Below are 24,956 nucleotides of genomic sequence, written 5' to 3' on the forward strand. Positions count from 1 at the left end.
AATCAAGAGGATAGTATCACATCCTCAGATTAAATTGTCGGTCTGTGGTACAAACATGTACTTTTAATGCTGTCTAGACTGCACTTTTGTGTGTATTTCAAATGCTTCAGCAAAAAAGGCACAACTTGTGGTCAACAAAGGAGGCATTGAATTACAGAGGTTGAAAAAATAAGTGATTTAAATGCTTGTTAATCTGGTTCTTTAAATATCATAAACAAAAGTATCAGAATGTGTTTCCAAGGACAAAGGAGAAGCCTCCAAGGCCTGGGATTGGTTGCTAGTTTGTCCTGTTCCACAATCATTCTTAATTGGCTTTGGGTAGGGTTGGATTCACATAAACAGAGTGACATTTACTGCATTCTTAGCTGCTCCTCCACAGAGGCTCTAACATATTGAGCTCTGAGATCTGAGGAAACCAGGAATATTGCCAGCAATTTATTTTAATTCATGTATGACCTGGACTGGTGCTCTTAGAATAGCTCTTTGAACAGCAGAAATGAGCTTGCATGCAAGAAGAGTGACTTTACCTGCTATAACTCCACTAGTTCTTCAGAAAAGGGTAGGATTTTGTGACTGTTCTACAGTTTGTGCTCTTTTGTGGGATTCAGTGGGTGAGGGGCAGAAGGCTGGTTACATATTATAAACACTTGAACAGAATCTGGCTAAGTTTATCTTGAGTACTATGTTTAGTGAACTTACTTCCTGATTTCCACAGAAAATGGATGCTAAAATAGAACTTTTTATTTTACTCATATATATATATTGTTATATTTGAATGTACATTAACATAATTGCAATTTTAGATGTGTTTTTATTTATATTTCAATTTGTGATTTCATTCAAATATAGTACCTGATAAAAATGCACATTATGCACAGGATATGTACAGAAAAAAAACCCTATAATATATAAAGCAAAACAGTTTTCTCTTTTTGCATGTTTTATCCTATCTAGTGTTTATGTAAAAAAATAGCTTAGTGAATCAGGTTCTAAATGTCATATATTGCTGTCATGGTATATGATTGTTAGAATATATGCATTGTAACCATATACAGTAATGACAATTTTGGTAAATTCTATGTAAAATACTATGAGCCCTGTTTTCTAAGGGGCATTAGCGTGCACTAAAATTAGCACATGCTAAGTGCTAGAGACAACCATATATTCCTATGGGCATGTCTAGCGTTAGATTAGTGTGCACTAAAAACACTAGCATGCCTATAGCGCTGCTTAGTAAACAGGGCCCTATATAAAATATTATATATCACAGGACTTTATTTAAATATCTTTCAGGGTCTTTTACTACTAATAATGGGTGTCTCGGTGTTTAGTGCCAGCTGATTTCTAGCGTGAGCTAAAAATGCTAGCGCACCTTAATAAAAGATTCCCCTTTGTTTGTTAAATACTTTATTATGGCTATTTTAGTTAATTTTTATTTCCAATATCAGATTTGAAAGGACACTTTTATGCATGTCTTTAATAGCACATATTAGGAGGATTCCATTTTTAAATGGGACATAGGTGTTACCTCTCTGGTGCACTGGGATGTGTAACACCCCCAATATTGAGCAAGCTCCTTCACTTTATCCTGAGAGGAGTAATCTGTGTGTGTTTAGCACCTCGATCGTTTTTAAAAAAGTTGATTCCTGTGAACAGACATTGATTTTTCTCTTCATTTGTCTTTGAAACATTTTATAAAGCAGAGTTCATTCATTTGAGTTTTGCCCCAGTTTTGTTTTGTGGCCATAATTGCACTAGATGTTACAATGACAAATCATATTATTTACTTACAATGGGCAAAACAATAGCACAAACCTGGTACAAAGCTTGAAATACATTTGCAAATCTACTATTTTGTAGACCAAAAACTTTGAAACAGCTTATTTCTTAAACTTTGGAAGGGTTTATATTTATACCTATTATTAAACTGTTTGCAGCAAAATTCACTTGTAATGATCAGCTACATGCTGATCACAGTGTAAAGTTCTAGTTTTTGGCAGTGATTAGGGTTTTGATTATTAAATCAGATTAAACCGTGCAAGGCTTGTGTTCTAATCTATAGCAATATGCTACTCCACAGATGTTGAAGCAGGAAATCATGGATGTTTTGAATGTATATAGAATGAAGACAGGTTATCAGAATTCTAATACATCATGGTGACGTTTCCAAAAAAGGAAATCCCTGTAGTAAATTTAGGGCCCTGTTTATTAAGGTGTGCTAGTGTTTTTAGTGCGCTAATTTTATAATATATTTTGCTCATTTTGAAACTATAGGTCTGGCACTTTATGAAACTAAACAGTTCAGTTTTGAAATGTGCAAAGGAAAGAACACGTCTGTGTCTGAACAACTGCAATTCACACGTTTTGACATTTAAATCTCATTGAATTAAGGACCAGGCAAACAAAACGGCTTTAATTTTCTATCACTTCTGAAGGGAAATATTCTACAGAAATTAAAAAGTGTAAACAGAAATGTGCACCAAAACAGCTGTAGCACGTTTTGCCCCAAGGGCACACTTAAGGACTAAGCAAAAGTCCCACAATGTTTTTTGTATACATTTTTGCTGATACAGTGACATTTTACTCTCACAGGGCATTAAAATTTTAGAGAAAATATCTGCCATTTTCAAATGATACAAGCAAGGATTTTATACTTTTCTTTTGCCCAATCCGAAATCTGACCCTTAAATTGTGTAACAACTATTAGTAGATCTAGCAAACTTAGTATTTCTTAAGTAGGGTCAGCTTTTCACCTTTTTATTCTGTAAAGAAAGACAGGAGAATTTCAAAACACTATACGTTATACTTACAGTACATGAAAAAGAACACAATTTCCAAAGGAGTTAGTACAGTCTGCATCCTTGCAGTTCAAAAGGAAGATAAAATAGATCACTGAGATTGATTTGACAATTACATTTTATTTTCACAGGGTAGATGTTCAGGCTTATGATTTTGTTAGTTATTGATTACTGTAACATTTGTTGCTGAGGGTTGCCTGTTAAATTATTGCATCACTTGCAGGTTATGCAGAATATGAAATAAAAATAAATGGTGATGAATGGGGATCCAAGAGGGCTACCCTGTTTCTAATATGTTTACATTGGCTGCCAGTTGAGGCTTGTATTCTATTTTAGCTTTTAATCATTGCTTTAAAAAATTTCCATGTGCTGGTGCCAGCTTATTTGGTGGATATATTAAAGTTATTTTCCTTATTAGATCAAGTACATTCACCCATTCGTGTAATAAGTTGCTTCCTACTGCAAATATTTTTTTTGTTCAAATCTATTTTTGAGAAATCTATACAGTATAGAGCTAAGAACATAAGAATAGGCATAATGGATCAGACCAATGGTCCATCTAGCCCAGTATCCTGCTTCCAACACTGGCCAATCTAGGTCACAAGTATCTGACAGAAACCCAAATAGTAGCAACATTCCATGTAACAAATCCCAGGGCAAGCAGTGGTTTCCCAATTATGTCTCAATAGCAGACTATAGACTTTTCCTCCAGGAACTTGTCCAAAACTTTTTAAAACCCAGATATGCTAACAGTTGTTACCACATCCTCTGGCTGTAGTCAAATGGAATGCCTTACCACTGCCATTATGGGCAGAAAGGAACTGTATCACATTCCGTCAAAACTTGAAGTGTGTGGTTAACGCATGAAAGCAGGCTATCATGGGACTGCATTAAGGAGTTTTGCTGTAGTTTGCCTTTTACTGTGTATTAAACTACATGTTACTTAATTTTGTGAATTGCTCTGTCAGGGGGTGTGGCATGGGTGGAGAGTGAGCCTAGAAAGTGTGTGGCAGTTAATTCACTGCACTTACTGTGCACTAATCCCCGGATTCTATATAGTGTGCCTAGGGACCCTTTTACAAAACCCATAAGGGCCTACGTGTGTCCAGCATGCGCCAAATCTACATTACCGCCTGGCTACCGTGTGCCCTGGGTGGTAATTCTGAATTTGGCATGCGCCGAAAACACGCGGTAGAAAATATTTTCTATTTTCTACTGTGTGGCGCTTACCCGGTGGTAAACGGCAGTGGATGTGTGCTGCATGCCTACCACCCAGGTAGCGCCTGAGACCTTACCGCTAAGTCAATGGGTGGTGGTAAGGTCTCAGGCCGAAAATGGATGCCTTCTGGTTTTTATTTTGCCGCACATCCATTTTCTGGTCCCTTAAAAAGGGCCATTTTTCCTGGACGCAGCAAAAATGGCCTGGCACCCACCCAAAAGATGCGCTCATACTGCCACGGGCCACTTTTTTGCCGTGGCTTAGTAAAAGGGCCCCCTAGAGATCTACAGCAATGCACAGTTAATATGCATTGACAGAGAAATTCACAACAATTAAATAACACTTTGTCTGTCCTAGATTGTAAGCTCTGTTGAGCAGGGACTATCTTGTCACTTTCAAGTTTACAGCGCTGCGCATTTCTAGTATCACTATAGAAATTATTATTAGTAGTAGTAGTACTGTGCACTAACCCCCGGACTCTATATAGTATGCGATTCTACCACAACGTGGGTAACTTAACAAGTGCTCATTATTGCTTGTTAAGAGCTGTTATTAACCCATTAGTGCCCAATGTTTCCATAATAAGCCATATGGGAACAAATTTGTTCCCATATGGGAACAGTGGGCACTAATCCTATATAATAATTTGCACCTCCAACGGTCTACGTCTGGATGCCTGGGTTCGTAACACACTTCCCATTGGCCTGCCTTCACAATGACGTCAGAGGGCAGATCAGTGAGAGGGAAGGGAAGTCAGCACCAGCCAGCCACAGAACATTGGAGGTGAGTAGAGAATCGCGGGAGAATCGCCCCCCCCCCCCCCCCGTCCTCCCTCCGAGTTTCAGGCCCCACTCTCCTCCTCTCCCTCCCTCTCCTCTGAGTTCTGGGCCCCCTCTACTCCGAGTTCCATGCCCTCCTCCCTCCCTCTCCTCCCCTCTGAGTTCCATGGCCCCCCTCTCCTCCGAGTTCCAGACCCCCGTGCCTCTCTCCCTCTCTCTCTCCCCTCCAAGAGCAAGCACGACCTGTCCTCCGCCTGCCCCTCATCTTCCTGCGTGCCTGACAGAATTTTAAAATTCTTACCTCGGGGTTTAGCGGCAGCAGTGAAGGCAAGCAAATAGAGTGTGTGTGAGAGCAGTGGCGTACCAAGGGCGGGGTGGTGAGGGCGGTCCGCCCCGGGTGCACGCTGCTGGAGGGTGCAGAGAGCAGCCGTGCGCCTGTCAGCTCCACTGGCTTCCTGCTCCCTCTGCCCCGGAACAGGAAGTAACCTGTTCCGTGTCAGAGGGAGCAGGGAACCAGCGGAGTCGACAGGCGCATGGCTTCTCTCTGCTCCCTTCAGCAGCGTGCACACGGGGTGGACCGCCCCCACCGCCCCGCTCTTGGTACGCCACTGCTCCCACACACACTCTATCTCTCTCAAGCACACTCTCTCTCTGTCTCACATATACACTTGCACACAGTCTAATTCTCACACATACACTCTCTCTCACACACTCACTCTCTCAGAGGAGAGAGAGCGGAGCCTGGAACTCGGATGAGAGGGGGGGAGGGAGGGGGCCAAGCTGAAACTTGGAGGATAACCTTGCTAGCACCCGTTTCATTTCTGTGAAAAACAGGCCTGTTTTACTAGTGGGTTAATAACAGTTCTTAACAAGCAATAATGAGCACTAATTGCCACTAATTAGAATTTACACACACAACTCACTAAGCATAGTCTGTAACGAAGTGTGCCGAACTTCTAACGTGTGCAGGCAAAAGGGGGCGTGGTTATGGGCGGGGAAATGGGTGTGAGCATTTTGAAACTTACATGTGTAGTTATAGAATATGGCCCAGTGTGCCTACATCTATGAACTGGCATTTATGTTGGTGTAACTGCTTAATGTAGAGTTAATGCAGGACCACTTATTACCTCCAACATAGAATGCAGTAAGTGCTTCCACATTAACTGGGAGCAGATACTTTGCATTAATTTGAATATTAAAGCATGACCTGCAATATAAGATAATGGGAATGCCCCTTCTTGATGCAGCATTAGTTCTGGACTTGCTACATGTTAAAATTCTGTGTTATGGTGTGTTAAGCCCAAAACTTAACATGCTTTTGAAGAATGGCCTCCTTATCATGATCCACCTGGAACTGTTTGGCACAGGTGGAATAGAAAAGTTAATTTAAATTTATCATCACAGCTGAATGAACAGATCTGTCTTGACTTGTCCTACAAATCTTATCTTTTTCATTTGACAGCAAAATAAAGCTGGTATATCCAGCCTTTCTGCTGTAATGATAACTTGTGTTTAGTGATCCAAAATTAGCCATCGAACAGAATTGTTCCACATGGTTTCCATTCAATTGTGCCTCCATCTTTCTCATTTTCGAATGTTTGGCCTGAATTTATTTTTGAAAGTACACACTGAAGCTCATGGAAATATGATGTCATCCATACTACCATCTCTATAAGTTATATATAGCATTCCTTGTATTTCAAAGCTACTCATATTAACTTGGAAAACAAAAGATCATTTTTTTAAGGCCTGAGATATGATAGCCAAATTACTGCATAACCTGCATATACTGTCACAGACACTTGACTGCGTAGTAACAGGGTTGCTGAGAGACAAAGCTGGTCCAGGGCAAGCAATATTAAGCCCCCCTCCCCCACTTCTGCTGCTGCCACCACCATCGCCCTCCATTCCTCTACTTGCCTGGAGTCATTGAATGACGGGGAGCAGCAATCAAGACAGACTGCTGTCCCAGACATAGGTCCTTCCTGCCGCATCCTGCCTCCTGTGAAGTAGTTTCCTGTTTCCGCATAGGTGGGATGCGGCAGGAAGAAGGACCTATGGCCAGAAGAGCAGTCTCTCTTGACTCAATGACTCCAGGCAAGTAGAGGATGGAGGGGTTCGAAGGGAGAGAAAGATACTGGATCTCATCTGGGCTGCCGGCACCAGGCCTGGGGTAATCTTGCCCCCCCCCTTCAGCGGCCATGCCTAGTAACTCAGAAGAAGGGGGCCTTTAACATGTAATAAGTAGATATGGATTAGTGTGTGATAACTGTTAGTGCATGGCAATGGCACACAATATCTGTTACTGTGCTGGCCTTACAGCATGTGCTAGTTCATATGCTAACTGCATATCCTGACATAGGGTGAAGGATTGGTCTTGACCAGTGCTTTTTTTGTGCTGGTACTCGCCAGTATGGTGTACTGGCACCTTTTTTTCTCAGGGCTGGCAGCTCCCCTACATTCCGTTCTGCCCCCTGCAAAATATTCTATTTACCGAAGTCGCAGTGGCGAACTGGCGGGCGGCGGCAGTAAAGGCAGCAAGCAGGCAGGCTCACCTCTGTCCTTCGCTTCCCTGCTCTCTCAACGTCCCGCCTTCCTCTGATGTCATTTCCTTTCCATGAGGGCGGGACGCTGAGAGGGCAGGGAAGCAAAGGATGGAGGGCGAGCCTGCTTGCTTGCTGCCTTTACTGCCGCCGCCTGCCGGTTCGCCGCTGTGACTTCGGTAAATAGAGATGGGAAGTGGAAATTAGCCTATCTAGTCCACTGTAAGTAAGGAAGACATTTGATTAATCTCTGTTTCCACTCCCCCACGCAGTCGTCGCCGTTCACTCAAAACACAGCAAGCAAACCTGTGAGCTGCTGCATCCACGTTGTCGTTCTTTATTGTCGGTCCATCTGTAACAAGTCTAACATTGTTTTTGTTGGATAGGCAGTGCTTTATGAGGTGGAGGAGAAAAAGCATAATTGAATATCACTAAAACAACTTCAAAAATTATTGTAGCTAGTAGAAACAGCAATTATAAATTCTATAGTTTGTGCTCATTTTTCTTCACTGTGCTTCTGTACAATTCAGATGGCCAGATGCCAGTGAGAATATTCTGTTTCCTGATGGGTTCATCTTAACTGGTTGTAATCTGCCTTGGGAAGCCTGGTGTTTATAAAGATGATGGAATATATTAAAATTAAATGGAGGTAGAATTAAACTATCCTTTCATTGGGGCACATGGAATCACATCTTCATCTGTTTTGTAGAAGTTTACCCTGGACATGGATGGGAGGGGGAGGGCAGGGGAGAGAGGAGAGTTGCTGGGCATGGATTGATGGAGGGGAGGGCAGGAGAAATGCTGGACATGGATGGAGGAGAGGGAAGACAGGAAGGAGATGCACATGGATGGATGGGGAGAAAGGAGAAATGCTGGACATGGATGGAGTGGAGGGCAGGGAAGAGAAATGTTGGAGGGAAGGAAAGACAGAGGAAGGAGATACACATGGATGGAGGGTTAGGGAAAGAGGAGAAATGCTGTACTTGGATGGAGGAGAGGGAAGACAGAGGAAGGAGATGCACATGGGTGGTGGGGAGAGGAGAGAGTTGAAATGCTGGACATGGATAGAGCGGAGGAAAGAGAGAGGAAGTGAGATGAACATGGATGGAGGGGAGGGGAGATGAGAAATGCTGTACATAGATGGAGGGAAGACAGGAGGAGATGCACATGGATTTAGGGGAGATGAGAAATTCTGGACACGGATGGAGGGAAGAGAGAGTTGAAATGCTGGACATGGATGGAGGGAAGAGAGAGGAAGTGAGTCCCTTCCCTACCCATCTTCAAATCCTTGCTGAAAGCCCACCTCTTCAATGTTGCTTTCGGCACCTAACCTTTATACCTTTCAGGAAATCTAGACTGCCCCTATTTGACTGACTGTACATTTGTCCTTTAGATTGTAAGCTCCTTTGAGCAGGGACTGTCCTTCTATGTTAAATTGTACAGCTCTGCGTAACCCTAGTAGCACTTTAGAAATGTCAAGTAGTAGTAGTAGTAGTTGTACGTTTTTAAACTACGTGTCTGTAATATAATACAGAAAATAAATTTTCAAAAATGTGACTAGGATCTGACACAGCTTGGATCCCTACATTGATTTCTTGGATCCCAGTTAATCTGGTCATTTGAAATGTCATTAAACTTACAGACTTCTGGAAGCACTAATGAACTATGATGATGCCAATATGAAGCATCAAGACTCAGTCCTAGAATACGTCTTAGTGATTATATTAGATTAGAAATCTAAACGCATCTTCTTTACTGGGGAATAAAACTCTACTTCTCTTCTCTGGCTGCCTATCCAAGCTTGTATTAAGTTTTAACTTGTTATGTCTCGTATTTGAGTCTTTGCATGCTGAGGTTCCAGCATATCTGTCTAAAAAGTTGGTCTGTTGCATTCCTAGGTGTTTACTGTGTTCTAGACTGAATATATTTGTAACGGTTCCTTCAGTAAGATGTATATTTTTGGTGACGTGGGCTGTTTCAGTAGTGGTCCCAGAGTTATGGAACAAGCCTCCTGAAAATTTCAGGAAGGAAATTAATTATGAGCACTTTTGAAAGGGTTTAAAAACATAAGAGCTCATTACTATAGTGTGGTAAGGTTGTGCACTTAGGGCCCTGTTTACTGAGGTGTGTTAGCATTTTTAACGTGCCTACAATTAACACACTCACTAACCGTGTAGGTGCCTATAGGGATATTGTAGGTGCATACACAGTTAACGTGCATTAAAAATGTTAATGCGCCTATAACACAGCTTAGTAATCAGGGCCCTTAATGTGCATTAGCTGCAAAACCTAGCGCATGGTAAGTGCTAAGCCTGTGCAGTAAATGCAGAGGGTGTGTCCAGCATCTCCCTTGCATTTAATACATAGGGCAGACACTTACTGCACAGCATCAAGTTGGTTCAGGCCAAACCATAATTAAAGAAATCATAGCAATGTAGCAGCAGTGCACCTCACAACATCCCTCCCACATCTGATCCCACAACATCTGACTCCCCTTCAGACACCCCCTGATCTGCGCTCCTCTGCTCCTGAGACATTCCTCCCATCTGATATCCTTTTGCTGACATCCTGCTCTCCAAAGTTCCAAACCTTGAAAGTGGGTCTAAACTCTTACCCCCCCCATCTCCCAATTCCTTCCCCCCCCATCTCCCAATTCCTTCCCCCCCATGGCCTTACCTGGGGATCTTCATTAGTAGGTCAGTGGTTCTAGGAGGTAGTGATCCCTCTCTGCTCTCACCCAGGTTTTGGCCAGAATCCAAAGTGGCTGCCATGACCCCATCCAAGACTGGGCGTTGGCAGAGGGAGGACCACTGACCTACCATTGAAGATCACCAGGTAGGTCCCAGGGGTTTGGGAAGTGGGAGGAAGATATGAGTCTGGAAGGTAGAGTTTGATTGGGAGGGGAAACAGAGATGGAAGTTTAAGCTGGAGAGGATCAGAGATGGAGTGTGAGCTTGTAGGGGGTTAAAGATTGGGAGGTGATGAGAGGGGGGTTTGGAGATTGAGGTATCAAATGGGGAAAATTAGAAATCAGGGGAGCACCATGGCACCTACATTAATAGCAGCCATTGTACCGGACTGCCAATAGTGCAGCTACACTTACTGCTCCCTGTTGTGACAGCTGGCACATGGTACCAACCTGTTCACTTGCTGGTACAGCTGGCCACTGCTCCCATGTCATGCTCATCTCCCAACTCTACCCACATTAGACAACTCATGTGGGTGTATGTATTGTGCTTTATTTGTTGTACATAGTTGTAGTTGCTATTAAAAAGTGGTTAGCCTCTCCTGTCCACTTATATCACTTTGAATATTGATCCATTAGTGTAAGTCTAATGGACACCACAAACTCAGATGTTCGCTTTTGATCATAGCAAGTGAAAAACTAGTTCACCAGGAATTTGACCAGATTCTAAATAATGAAGTTGATATTCAAAGTCAGTTAACTGGGTAAGACAGCTTCTTGCCTAGTTAACTGGCACTGAGTGGACCCCAAGAGAATATTAGCAGCCCTTACTTAGGTTAAATTAACCAGTCAAGTAGGACCAAATAAATAGCAGTTCTATCTTTGGCTGGTTTAACTTAAACGGTTAAGGGCTGAATATTAGCATTTATCAAAGTAAGTGCTGGCCATCTGCACATAGCCATTTAGTGCTATACCCCAGACAACGCCCGGCATTGAATTTCTGGATATAATTCAGTGGCTGCGGTTAGTTTTTTAAAAACTCTAACCTCTGCCGGCTGAATATAACCTCCAATATTTATAAGGGCAAGCAAGAATATTGTATTCTGTAAAATGCCTTTAAAGCTCATAAAAATTACCAGAAGCTTGGATTTTAATTTAACTAGGGTATAGGTAAAAAAGAGAATTGGATTTCAAATGTGTTCCAAATAGGATTAAATACTTCTAGATGAGACTTACTAATTTGTACTCAGTGAACTTCCTTACAGCAAGTGAGCTCTGAAAAGCTGGATGCATATAATTCACAATCTTTCTGTATTTGTCTAATGCTGTGGTTTAACAATTGCAGAACTACTCAAGATGGGTGAGAAAGTTATTGAAATGACAGCTGGACAAACTTCCCTTGACCTTGTTAAATATATTTGAATCTTCAAATAAAAGCCTCTATGTTTTTTTTCCTGCTAAATAGCCAACTTGCACATTGTTTGAACTACACATTTTTTTTCAAATAATCCAAACTGAGTTGGATTGGTTTTGATTTATGCAAATGTTTGCAGATTCAAAGTACAGTGTTTAAATATGGTGTAGATCCTCTGAATTATTGACTCCAGAGGCAGAACAGGTGAAAAAGTAGCAACTCTGAAGCAAATACTGAAATTAAAGCTGAGGCCTAGGAGACTTTAAATTGATCTAGGTCTGTTCATGGTCTCTTCTACTTCAAGTCTGATGATCAGTCCCTCAATTTCTCTTCCCCTTCTCCCATTCATCCGTCTCCAACTGAGATAGTATTTGGATGAAAACTAGTTCACCCATCCATAACATTCTAATATGAGTACATTTTTGGCAGGGAAAGTCAGTGGGAGATTGTTGAAAGCAAGTTAGGTTTCTTTCTTTCTTTCTTAAGTTTTATTTGTGGAAACTTTCAAAATTACATCACTTCAAACAACTCGAAACTAGTTAGTTAAATAACCAAACTTAAAACAATTAAAAATGTTGTGGCTATAATGAATAATCTTTAGTTCAAATTCTTTGTCTACCTGAAACCCGGATAAAGAGAGTTTTAATGTGAAATGCCCCTATTGCTTTTGAATATATTAATAGGTTCCACAATGGCTCTAGGCCACAGTGCTCTAAAACCCTGGCACATAACATTTTCTGCTGATTGCATGATCCATAGCCCAAATATACTAACAATACACTTGACTTCTAGCTGAACAATGTTGTCAGTAAGATCAGAGAAAAAAGGTTGATGATTGCAATAAAAAAATCTGCAACTCTCTAAAATACCTGTTGAAATAAAAAATAATCTGTTTCTTTTCACTCAGAGGAGATTCATGCTGATTGTATTTAGGATAAATTCCCAGTTATTAATATTGAAGTCTTTTGAAGGTTGTAATAAAATTCAGTAAATGATTTTGTGATCTTGATCCGTGTCCAGATTCCATACTTAAATTCTTTCCTGCTGAAGGCTCTATTGACTGGCTTTTTTTCTAAATCTGATGTTTTCTCAGGGTTGCTTCCCAATAGAGATTTCTACTATTTCTTTTACACTCACTTTGAAAGATCGGTCTAAACCTGTTGATATCTGTACTAATTACCACCCTATAGCAAGTATTCTGTGTCTGGCGAAAGTAGCAGAGGCTATTGTAGCCTTTCACCTTCAAGAATATTTAGAAACATTTGAACTGTTAAATGTCATGCAGTCTGGATTTAGGACATTTTACAGTAAAGAAACATGTTTACTATCTTTGGTGTCTGAATCAGGGGCGTAGCCAGACAGCAGGTTTTGGGTGGGCCTAGGCAAGAAGTGGGTGGGCACCAAGTGTTCTCCACCCCACCAAAAAAATATCTCAGCTGGTGGAAAAATGCTTCTCTCCACCTTGGCAGTCTGCAGCAGGCAGGCGCTGAAAACTGAGAATGTGCAGGTGCCGGTATCGTGGAAAGTAGCATTTTCATTACCATCAGGGGGAAGTCTTCAGCTAGCAGAGATTGGGATCCCCACCAGCTACTGCTAAATGTGTATTACTGTTGGGTGGGCCTGAGCCCTATGTGGGTGGGCCCTGGCCCACCCCAGCCCACCTGTGGCTACGCCACTGGTCTGAATTAAGAACTATAAACGATAACGGTCAAGTAGCTATCATAGGGACCCTGCAGACGCGCGCTCTTGCCAAAATGATCATGTCTGGAAGTAGCATGTGGAGGGGGAGGAGTCATGGTACCTAGTTTGGACTCCCTATACGGCCTGCACTACTGATAACACTGCATTAGGTACTGTGTGTGTCATTGGCGTGCGCCAATGACCTCTATTCCCATGCACTAATTTTTCCATGCAGGAAAGTAGTCAATCTCTTCTTGTTAAGGAAGGTGGTGTACTGGGTGTGTTTGTGATGTCAGTGAATGCTCTGTTTGGGGGACCCTGTCACCAAGCTGCGGTAGTATAGGTGCATAGGATTGGCGTGCAACCAGGCTACTTTTTTCCATGGTGGTAAAAAGGTAATTTTTACATTTATATTAGTAATGGCTGTGCAGTACTTTCAAAATTATTGTGTGAGCCTGTACTGCCACCGACTTTGTAGGTGGTAAAGGCTCATGAGCTACTCCAGCAGTAATGGGGCAGTGCATGAATTTTATAGCATGATAAATGGTGCATGCCAAGAGCAGAACTACAGTACAACAAAAATAAAATGGGAGGGCGACCAAGGATGCCAAAGACTGGAAGATGTATGTTGGTAAAGAAGTTTATTCATGTATGAAGACTCGACACAACGTTGTTTTTCGGCCGTTAGGCCTGCATCAGGAGTCTTATTCGCTGAGTATTGCTGAAAGGTGATGAAGATGGATCTTCGGTGTAGCAAAATAGTCTTTAAAAAGACCGTTGTTGAATTGAACGTACTTATCCGTCTGAAGTAAACTCTTCACTCGCTATGGAGTGCTGGAATTAGCAAAAGAGGTAAAATACAGCGGGTACCACAGATAAATAGCTGCAGCTGTCATGCCAGCCACAGAAGAGAAGGTGAACAGAAGTGACCTGCCAGTTGGGAATGTAGCTCACACTAGGGCCTGTGATGTACTGTAGGAAATCAGTAAATATTTTGTGTGTGTGTGTGTGTGTGTGTGTGGGGGGGGGGGGGGGGGGTTCCTTACTGTAGCACTGTCCAGGGAATGGAAAATTGACACTTTAATGTTAATTGACATCTGCGATGTGTAATGGCATTGCCTAGGCTGCCACCAGTCAGGGACGACCATCAGGTATGTGCATCCAGAAAGGTACAATGACTCTAAACACATGGCTAAGAACTGTAGCAAAATGCTACCGAGTCATTCTCACAGCACTCCCATTGTCACTGTTACATTATACTCTGAACTATTCATTACAACTATTACCCTCACGTGAATCACTGTCACAGCAGATCGCAATTGTGAGGGTGTACAGTTGAAGTGTTTCTTTGAACAAATGTGTGTTTCTTAACATATAACTGCAGCTGTGTGTGGCCTGCAGGAATGTGTGTATTCCATTGGTTATTGCCATGCTAGCAGCCAGCTCCATAACTCCAGCACTTTGGGAGTAAGTGAGGTCGTATAGGCTGAGATATAAAATGGTTGTGAACCAGTGGCGTAGCCACAGGTGGGCCTGGGTGGGCCAAGGCCCACCCACATAGGGCTCAGGCCCACCCAACAGTAGTATACGTTTAGCAGTAGCTGGTGGGGATCCCAATCTCTGCCAGCTGAAGACTTCCCCCGATGGTAACGAAAATGCTGCTCTCCACGATACTGGCACCTACGCATGCTCAGTTTTCAGGGCATGTCTGCTGTAGACTGCCAAGATGGAGAGAAGCATTTTTCCACCAGCTGAGATATTTTATTGGTGCGATGGAAAACACTTGCGATGCCCACCCACTTCTTGCCTAGGCCCACCCAAAATCTGCTGTCTGGCTACGCCCCTGTTGTGAACTACTACTACTACTTATCATTTCTAAAGCGCTACTATGCAGCGCTGTGAACGCCAGATAATGATAACACCAAAATCCCCATGTGATATGGCAAACTCCAGACACTGCAGTCTTGAACCCACAACATCAAGCAGTACACACTTTGGCCAGAGAGCTATTCTGCCATCAAAACAGAATAACTTGTGTAGCCTTTATTGTAGCCACTGTTTGTAACTTCTGAGATGTGGCCAGCCCAGGTCTGCACATAGAGCTTTCTAAGGTTTCTGTGAGGCTTTGGTCTATGCCCGTGAAAACAGCTCAGTTATGCTTTGTGGTAGCCTAGCAGTGAGGGCATCTGTTTTGTCATCCCAGCTCAGTGGGTTCAAATCCCAAGGCAGGTTCTGCAGATGTAGTCACAGTGACTTCACCTTTCCTGCTTTAAAGCTGGACAAGGAGATCTGAAGTCATCACAGTTTGGGAAATTCATACCTGCAGTGCATTACCTCTCATGTACCCAGCTATCATAAAAACCTCCTTTACAGGATTTGTGTTCTCTTAAAGTCCCTCACAGTTTAGAAATAGTTGAAGTGTTATATCTATTAAGTTCCCCAAGCAGTGTATTGTTTGGAGCATGAGCCTAAAGGCATGCTGCTGGAATGTGAACATTCTAAACATTAACACCCTGTACTATAGGCATATACACCATTTACGCGTCAACACAACAAGGCGCTAACAGGACATATGCACAGGAGCAATTGTCAACTGTTACTAATCCTTATTGAGGATGTCTGCACTCATGTATATGGCACAGGATATTTTACTATTTCCTACCTCACTCACCTAGGTTGATGATTAAGTAGCCAAAGCATTGTAGAAACGCAAAGCGTGAAGCTCGCCAACTGCAGGAGGTTCCTACACAGTCTAACACTACTTTGCCTATGTCCAGTTTCAAGAGATCATACCTTTGGATATACACAACATGCATTGTGTGCAGGCTTCTGAACCTACACATTTGTTTCTATGTAAATGTTTCTTCAAATTGTTCTCTGAACATAATCACGCTCTTTCTCATCTCTCTATTCAGCAACATTTCACCATCTTTGAGAGATGCAGTGTGGAACCATGTCAACATTGTTGGAGTGTCTGCAGGAATATACATAACATACAATCCTTGTCATTTTTCATGTTATTTCTGTGTTCCATGTCCTTTAGATTGTAAGCTCCTTCGAGCAGGGACTGTGTTAAATTGTACAGCACTGCGTAACCCTGGTAGCACTTTATAAATGTTAACCATTTCCATGTGTTAATATTGATGGGAAGTTAGGGATGAAATTGCATGCCACATTCATTGTACTGACTGGGAGGCAGCGACTTCGGGACGGGGACAGAGGTTCTCCGTATCGGTTCAGTGTGCCCTTTCTCCTCCACCAATACTTATATGTCTGATTTGAGAGTGCTCACTTATTCATGGTCATGGAAGATGTTTTCTTGACCAAACCAGCAGAATGCAAATATTGTAGTTTAAGTGTGCATGTCATTTTGCATAGCCTATTTTGCCCTTTCTCAACAGCCACCATATGTCTGTATAGGTGTGGTCAGGGGAGCTTATAAGCCAATGAATATGGGCTAGAGCAACTGATGGTAACAGGAACCCTCACACACTATTGAATGACCAGACACATGAAGATTGGTGTGCTGATGGATAGGTTAATTCATTTCAGGTGAGGTCTGGCAAGGCTCAATGTCTTACCTGTCGGCGCAGACACTAAGTGCAGGATGACGGCAGGGCTGGGGTGCTGATGCACTCAGCAGAGGATCATGTTCTTTTCCATACCCCCCTTGCCACTTGGCCCTTAGGCCTGCTGCTTAGTGCAATGTCAGCCAGGCTTTTGTATTATACAAAGGAGCATGTGATTACCTGTGTGGTCTTCTAGCTTCTTTTAGATTACACTATGTCCTCATTAGTCTGTATTCCTTCCTACATAACTCAATGAGTGGTGGCTAGGTGACATATGTACATATTATGACATCATTGTTTCTCCCTCTGTATGTGCCTCCTTGGGATCAGAACACAATGCCTTCAACTAGAAACCTTCCACATATTTGGAGACTACCCTTGTGTGTTGTGTTTTGAGGGTACTTTCATCTCTCTCTGTGTATAGCAATGTCTCTACTGGGAAGTTTGCCCAAGCACTGTTTGTTGTGGAAAGCTTTATGTTGCTACATGCCCACCCCAGATATCTCGTTTCACACCTGTCACATCAGAGATAGTTTCAAACGTGTGCAACCATTAGGCTAGCAGTCCAGTGTATCACATCTTGCTGATGCAGCTCAAAATCACAGATCTGAGGATGTGAAGCTATGTGCTTTGCCTGTGGCAATGTATTCTCATTTTGGCTCATTGCCACGCTTTTATTTTAAAGCACAGTGGGAATTGTTGTTGCTGAACATGGCTGTAGGAATTAGTGTTGCAAGTGCCCTAATTCAGGATGTTTCTGGCCAAAATCCAGGAGCAGATTAAAGATCTCCAGGAATGGGTACTTTGTCAGCTATGGATATATATTTGGGTGTGCGCCCCTGCCTGTTGCTATGTGTACGTACACGTGCATCTATGCACCCATACAGGTAGATGTATATGCGTAGTGCACATGCACCGTGATGACCTCACTTTCTCTTCAGCAATATGCTACTTTCTGTTCTGCAACTTGCACAGTTGCCATGGCTCCCAGAAGCAGAAAACCCCACTTCTCTAAACCAGACCTGGCTTTGTTGGCCAGTCTAACCTGCCGCTAGCAGGCCACCCTTTTCCCTGGCTCACTGGTGAACTATGACCTTGACAGGTACCGGAGGAGGTGGGATAAGGTGTTGTGCCGGTACAACAGGCAGGCCGAGTACCTGCAGAAGGTAGGTTCACCCTTTTAGAATGCATTGTTGATTTTTCCCATTATCGGGCGAAGCCGGCCATCTCAAAGGGCCACATAAGGGCTTGGTGTGTGCTGATTACATTGTTTAAAGCAAGTAGGGAAGCTCCACGTTAATTACTGTGCTTTTCCGTCTGCTACAAATAAGAACAAATAGGGCCAGACCAAGGACTTTCCGCAACAGAGGAAAAAGGTGCCTGAACCTCAACATGTCACTTTTATTTTTTAATGCAAACACATTTCATTATAATACCAAGCAACACTGGGCCTTCAAGAATGAGACAACAGGAGTACTTTATTAGCCAAAGACCCGACACGGGCCGTGTTTCAGCGCCAAAAAGGCGCCTGCCTCAGGGGTCAAATTGTAGATATAGCGATCGTACAGAGTTCAAGTTGTAAGTGCCTTAAAGACAGCCTGGGTAACTTGCATTAATTTCGCTATAGCGCGAAAAAAGGACCAAACAGGAGAAGGCTCCTTCGCCGGAGCCCTTTTTTCGCGCTATAGCGAAATTAATGCAAGTTACCCAGGCTGTCTTTAAGGCACTTACAACTTGAACTCTGTACGATCGCTATATCTACAATTTGACCCCTGAGGCAGGCGCCTTTTTGGCGCCGAAACACGGCCCGTGTCGGGTCTTTGGCTAATAAAGTACTCCTGTTGTCTCATTCTTGAAGGCCCAGTGTTGCTTTTTTCTTTTGGTTTCTCTGATTGTATACTGTATTACCCTCTCTGTCTGTATTATAATACCAAGGACATGTTCAACAAGTTACATTTCATTAGCTCCACTAGAGGACAATCAATTTAACAGATGCACTTTTGATTGACCTGTTATATTATAAAACAGCAAATGGCATTTGTAAGCTCAGGTGCATCCTTCATCTCCTGTGGTCAACACTAGATCCAGAGTCACTCTTGTGACATGGGCTAAACGGTCTTGGAATTTCTGCTACTTTGGTATATATTTTTTTGTTTTACTCATACATCCGTCCTTCATATAAGCTGCACATTTTATGTTGTGGCTACATGCAGACACTTAGAGGCATGAACAACAGCCAATATGTGAGGCCATCAGAGTGAAAATTGCAGTGTCCAGATGTTACATTCACTGCCCCTCATATAATAAAAAATAGCTGCCACTTCCACTAGGAGATCACAGCCATGCAGAGGTTACAGTCCCATATATAGGATCAGTCGCCCTTGACTGAATAAGACAATGAAGGTGTCAGCTTTAAGCACCCTATATGTGCATACATCTAACATTGAGGTTGCTTATGCATCTATAGGAGCAGCATTTCCTACCTCTTAATATAACAGCCATGCCTACCAATGCTAGTAACCAAAAACGTATATATAATGTTCCAACTTTTGTAAGCATGTGGATGTGATGCAAGGTTGTTTGCCACAGTTAGATTCAGTGACCTGACAGAGATGGACACAAATGACTTCCTCTAGAAACATCATGACCTTTCCTCTACATTATGTTGGTGCAAAGGTCACAACAAAATACATGGTGTGAAACGCATGACTGCAGCCACCAGCCACAGCACACAAACATGCAAGTGTGGAGGTGATAGCTGGCTTCCATCTGCCAGTGCATATAGCTTTAGGTGTCAGGTGTCCCATTGCATGTGTCTGTACTGTGTTCTAACCAAATGGGATTGCTGTCCTATGTGCTATCATTCTGTTATTACAGATGTGTTGGTGTATGTCTTTAAATGCCTATGTAATGGTGGATGTGTAGGGAACTCAAATCTAGAGTGTAACTCTACAGCACCTCATCCTGTTAGGCAATAGTAGTGTGCTTCCATTGAGCTAGTGTTGCAGAACTTCTATCTACCACTAACATCCATGAAATAGCCTTGTCACATTGGGAAGAATAATCCAAATCATAGTTACCTAATGCTAGGGTCGACCTTGGAGGTCAGCACCCAAGAAACAGATCTAGGTGTCGTTGTATACAATCCTCCAGATTCTATATAGCATGACTTAAGTTGTACACACAAATCTGGTCGTATTCTGGAGGCTGAGTACCATCGAAGGGTCCCTGATGGAAGTGTCAGCAGAGGTTGAAAACATTCTTAACATCCAAGGGCAAATGCAGGTGCCCTAGTGAATCTAGCATTTGCCCTAGCGCGAGCTGGCATTTTATTCATCAGGATCACCTTTGATAGTCCTCGGGTGTGCCAGCATGTGGTAGGTGTGGCTCAACTGGGAAAGGGTTGTCATCCCTCTCCTCCCTCCCAAAATGAGTGTTTTTTATTCTTTTAATTTGTGTTATATTGTACATAGTTATTATTGAAACTAATGTTTGGTTTTATTTTTATACATGATTTTGTTTTAATATTTAATTTTATTGGTGTTTTAAAATATATACAAATATCTTTCATAAGAATGTGTTCGTTGTGTTTTTTTAGAATATTGCTGCCCCATTCATGCTGACATGGTGTCCATGTTGTGGTCATTAACAGCATCAGCTACTATGTGAGGCATATATGGCTTTGTAGCTAGCCATTGCTCTATGCCCTATCACCTTCATATTGGTCTGTTATTATCATGGATAGAAGTGAAATGTGCTTGGTACTAAAGGTTCATGATCTGGAAGAGTCAGGGGGTTTGGGATTTAAAAGCATTCATAAAGGTAATTATTTAAGTGGGATTGCAGGGTGCACCAGTACTGGAATGACATTTTGGCCAGCCACAAGACATAAAACATGGCACCTGGAATTAGCAAGAAACAAAGAAAATAGCACTAATAACCAAGGATCAAATTGATAAAACCAATTTTATTGTGCAATAAACACCCATCAAAGGCAAATGCGCAACGCATCTACATTTTATCCAACAGACTGCATCAGGGGTCAAAATTTGTCATTGGATATTGTCTCTATAATGTGGAAGATGAAGATAATTCTAATACATGATGAGCAAAGACTTTGCTTCAGTGAGGGCAGTCATTTTCCTTATACTAAGTGTGTCTCTGGTTACCAGCTTTTGTTAGCTCCTACATTGTGTTTCACTAGAAATCATTATGATCCATAGTCACACCCAGGATGTCAATCTCAATTGTTTGAACTGATATTACCAGAACATATATCGGGGCGTAGCTACGGGTGGGCCTGGGCCCACCCAATTTTGCCTCGGGCCCACCCAGAAACACACATCCATTTCTTTCTCACCCTCTCCCACCCCTGCCGTGGCACTTGCACTTTACTATTGGCTGCCTGGCAGCAACTCACAGACGTGGCGTCCTGCTCCGGGGCCTTCTCTCTGCCGTGTCTCTGTGTAAACAGAAGTTGCATCAGTGCGGCGGAGGGCGGGCTCCGGAGCAGGACGCCACGTCTACAGAGTGCAAGGCAGGGGTGGAAGAGAGGATCGCTGCCAAAACAATGGTATCCATTTAGCAGTAATGATGTAGTAACGACGGTATCCGAGGGCTCGCTGCAATGATGTAGTCTGTGGAAGGCAAGGCGGCGTGGGACCTCCCAGCCACGTCACACTGATGACTCTGTGGTGTCTCACCCCTAAGACACAGACTTCCTGTTTCTGAGAGGGCAGGAGGGGCGAGACTCCTGCCCCTCCCACCCTCACAGAAACAGGAAATCTGTGTCTTAGGGGTGAGACACCGCACAGAGTCATCAGCGTGACGTGGCTGGGAGGTATCGCGCTGCCTTCCAAGGACTGCATCGTTGGGTTTAGTGGTAAGGAGCTGTTGGCGGATGAAGGGGAGAGAGCTGCTGTAGGGGCAGGAAGATTTGAGAGTGCCAGAGAACAAGAAGGGGAAAATTGGGCATAAGGAAGGACACCAAGGAGGACTGAAAAATAGAAGACATGCTGGATTGGGGGTGAGGAAAAAGGACACAGAGGAGGACAGAAAATAGAGGAGATGCAGAATTGGGGGTCGGGGATATAGGGAAGGAATGCTGCTCACAAGAGAAGGAATGGGGGGGGGGGGGTGGACACAGGGAGGAACAGGACATAGAGAGGACATGCTGGTTATGAAGGAAGAATGGTGGAAGATTTTGGATACCCAGAATGAATGCTCACAAGGGTTGCTGGATAAGTGAAGGAATGAGGGAAGGAACGGCGGAGGGGGGGGGGGGGGGGAAGAATGGATGCAGGGAAGGACTGGACACAGAGAGGGGTTGATGGACATGAGTCAAAGAATGGGAGAAGAATCTGAACACAAGGAAGGACAGGATGTTGGACATGAGGTAAGGAATAGGGGGAGATTATGGCCACAGGGAAGGATAAGAGCAGGGTCACAAAGATGAGGTGCTGGACATGGGGGAGGATAAGAGCAAGGACACAGAGGGAGGATAAAGACATGGACACAGAAGGGAGATGGATGGTGGACATGGAAAGAGAAGAAAGGTCAAATGGACAGAGGATATTGGGGAAAAAAAAGAGAAGAGAAGACAGAGGATTGCAGAAACCAGAGACTGGGACAACATGATTAGAAAAATAACATGACCAGACAACAAAGGTAGAAAAAAAATGTTATTTTCTATTTAATGATTGGAATATGTCATGCATGAGAACTGAGCATGCCTATGGTGCCGAAGCCAGTGTCACTAGCATGGAGCAGTGCCGTGGACTGCTGTGCTTTTCTAAACAGGGGTCTGTGGGCTAGAGATCTTCACCAGCTAAAGTATTTCATTTTTTTTAGTTCATGGTTGGGGGAGGGGGGAAGGGAAGAGGAAAAGCATGCCCACCCAACCTGCCCACTGGCCCACCCAAAAACTGCCTTCTGGCTACGCCACTGACATATATAAGAACATAAAGAGTAGCCATACTGGGTCAGACCAATGGTCTATCTAGCCCAGTATCCTGCTTTTAACAGTGGCCAAGCCAAATCACAAGTACCTGGCGGAAACCCAAATCGTGGCAACATTTCACGCTAACAATTCCGGGGCAAGCAATTGCTTCCCCATGTTTGCAGATTATGATCTTTCCTCCAGGAACTTGCCCAAATCTTTTAAAAACCCAGATACCCTAACCGCTGCTACCACCTCCTCCGGCAAAGAGTTCCAGAGTTTAACTATTCGTTCAGTGAAAAAATATTTCCTCCCATTTGTTTTAAAAGTATTTCCATGTAACTTCCTTGAGTATCCCCTAATCCTTGTACTTTTGAAAGTAGTAAATAAAATCGATTTACTTCTACTCGTTCTACACCACTCAGGATTTTGTAGAACTCAATCATATTTCCCCTCATCTGACTATTTTCCAAAGCTTTAAGAGCCCTAACTTCTTTAGCCTTTCCTTATATGAGAGGAGTTCCATTCCTTTTATCATTTTGATCACTGTTTGAACCTTTTCTAATTTTGCTATATCTTTTTTGAGATACAGTGACCAGAACTGAACGCAATACTCAAGATGCAGTCACACCATGGAAAGATACAGAGGTATTATAGTATTTTTGGTCTTGTTCACCATCCCTTTCCTAATAATTCCGAGCATCCTGTTTGCTTTTTTGGCCACCGCCACACACTGAGCAGAAGATTTCAGCGTATTATTTAGAGAGGTGTGGTAGCCGTGTTAGTCCACTCTTAAAGGTTATCAATAGAAATCAAACAAAATAAAACATGGAAAAGAAAATAAGATGATACCTTTTTTATTGGACATAACTTAAATACATTTCTTGATTAGCTTTCGAAAGTTGCCCTTCTTCGTCAGATTGGAAATAAGCAAATGTGGTAGCTGATAGTATATATAAGTATATTTATAACAACACCTAGATCTTTGTCTTGGCCACTGACCCCCAAGGTGGACTATAACATCAAGTAACTGTGATTTGAATTGTTCTTCCCAATGTACCTCACTTTGCATTTGTATCCATATTAAATTTCATCTGCTATTTGGATGCCCAGTATTCCAATTTCCTAAGGTCTTCCTGCAATATTTCACAGTCCTCACGTGTTTCAACAACCTTGAATAGTTTTGTGTTATCTGCAAATGAAGGGCAGTTCTAAAAGTGGACTTATATAGTTACATGCACTTTTTCATAAGTGCACAGAAAAGTGCCAGTCATGTGCATATGTGCACTGTGTATTATTCTATAAGATTACATGCTGTAAACATATAACTGCAAGTGGGGCACACACATAGCTAGAGTGTGTCTTCAACATATGCATGCAAATTATACAATACTACGTTACGTGCTTTGCATGGTGTACTTAGGCATGACCATTTACACCTGCCATTGATCTGGGGCAATGGTATTCACTGATGGTCCTTGAGGGCCACAAACAGACGAAAGTTCAGGGATACTCTTATTGAATATGCATGAGAGAGAGATTCACAATAGAAATAGTATGTATTTAAATCTGTCCACTCCATCCTCACCTGTCTCTGCTGATCAATTTGCAACCAGTTCTTTTCCTAAAGTGGCCAACCTGTATTTCTACTTCCCTACCACCATGATTCCTTTTGCCTCACAAATTTCATCGTCCCCCTGCAGTAACTCGGAACAACTTTTGTACAGTTCCTTCACTAACTTATTTTGCTCACCAAACTAGATATTAGGGATGTGCATTTGTTTGAAAAGACATAAGATATGTTAAAATGACATATCCCATGTCATTTCATGTCAGTGTCAAACTAAAATGAGCAGAACACCACAAAATTCCATGGTTGTATGCATTAGAAAAGGGCACACTCTTAAAAAAGTGGGCACTACTTACGAAGAGTACACACTATTCAAGTTAGTCACTTCCCTGGTATATCAAAAATGCTGCTCGCAATCATCCTTACGCACAGAGCTACTCACACTGCCAGGTTCAAAATGGCAAATGGCCCTTATATGGCAGCTTGACCCCTTGCAGTAGTACTACAAGACTACTACTAGAGGTCACCAGTGCCAATTTGAACCTGGTGGGAACAAGGGACAGGAGAAACCTGGCATTGCTCCTGCCCTGAACCCCACTAGACACCAGGGTTTACTTCAAGTAGGCCCTGGGTGGCCTGCAGGAATGTGGAGATGCTTTTGTTGATGGAGGGAGGGTATTAAAAGAGGGATTTGTATTTGGGGCATCAGAATGGAAAGTCTTTTGAGTGGGGGTAGAGCTGTGTGATTGAGGGTAACTGG

The 24,956-nt window shown here is 42.8% G+C and overlaps 1 protein-coding gene across 2 annotated transcripts in view; it reads left to right on the forward strand.

The window, feature by feature from the left end:
* The first annotated feature begins 374 nt into the window (after window positions 1-374).
* GRB14 (growth factor receptor bound protein 14) overlaps window positions 375-24,956 on the forward strand; it is a 158,401-nt gene continuing 133,819 nt past the window's right edge. For both annotated transcript variants that reach the window (XM_030210563.1, XM_030210564.1), the window contains exon 1: window positions 375-559. In XM_030210563.1, the coding sequence (XP_030066423.1) occupies window positions 497-559 (63 nt within the window). In that variant the 5' untranslated portion in view covers window positions 375-496. The remainder of the gene's footprint in view (window positions 560-24,956) is intronic.

This window comes from Microcaecilia unicolor, chromosome 7, assembly GCF_901765095.1.
Source record: "Microcaecilia unicolor chromosome 7, aMicUni1.1, whole genome shotgun sequence".
Classification (NCBI taxonomy): Eukaryota; Metazoa; Chordata; class Amphibia; order Gymnophiona; family Siphonopidae; genus Microcaecilia; species Microcaecilia unicolor.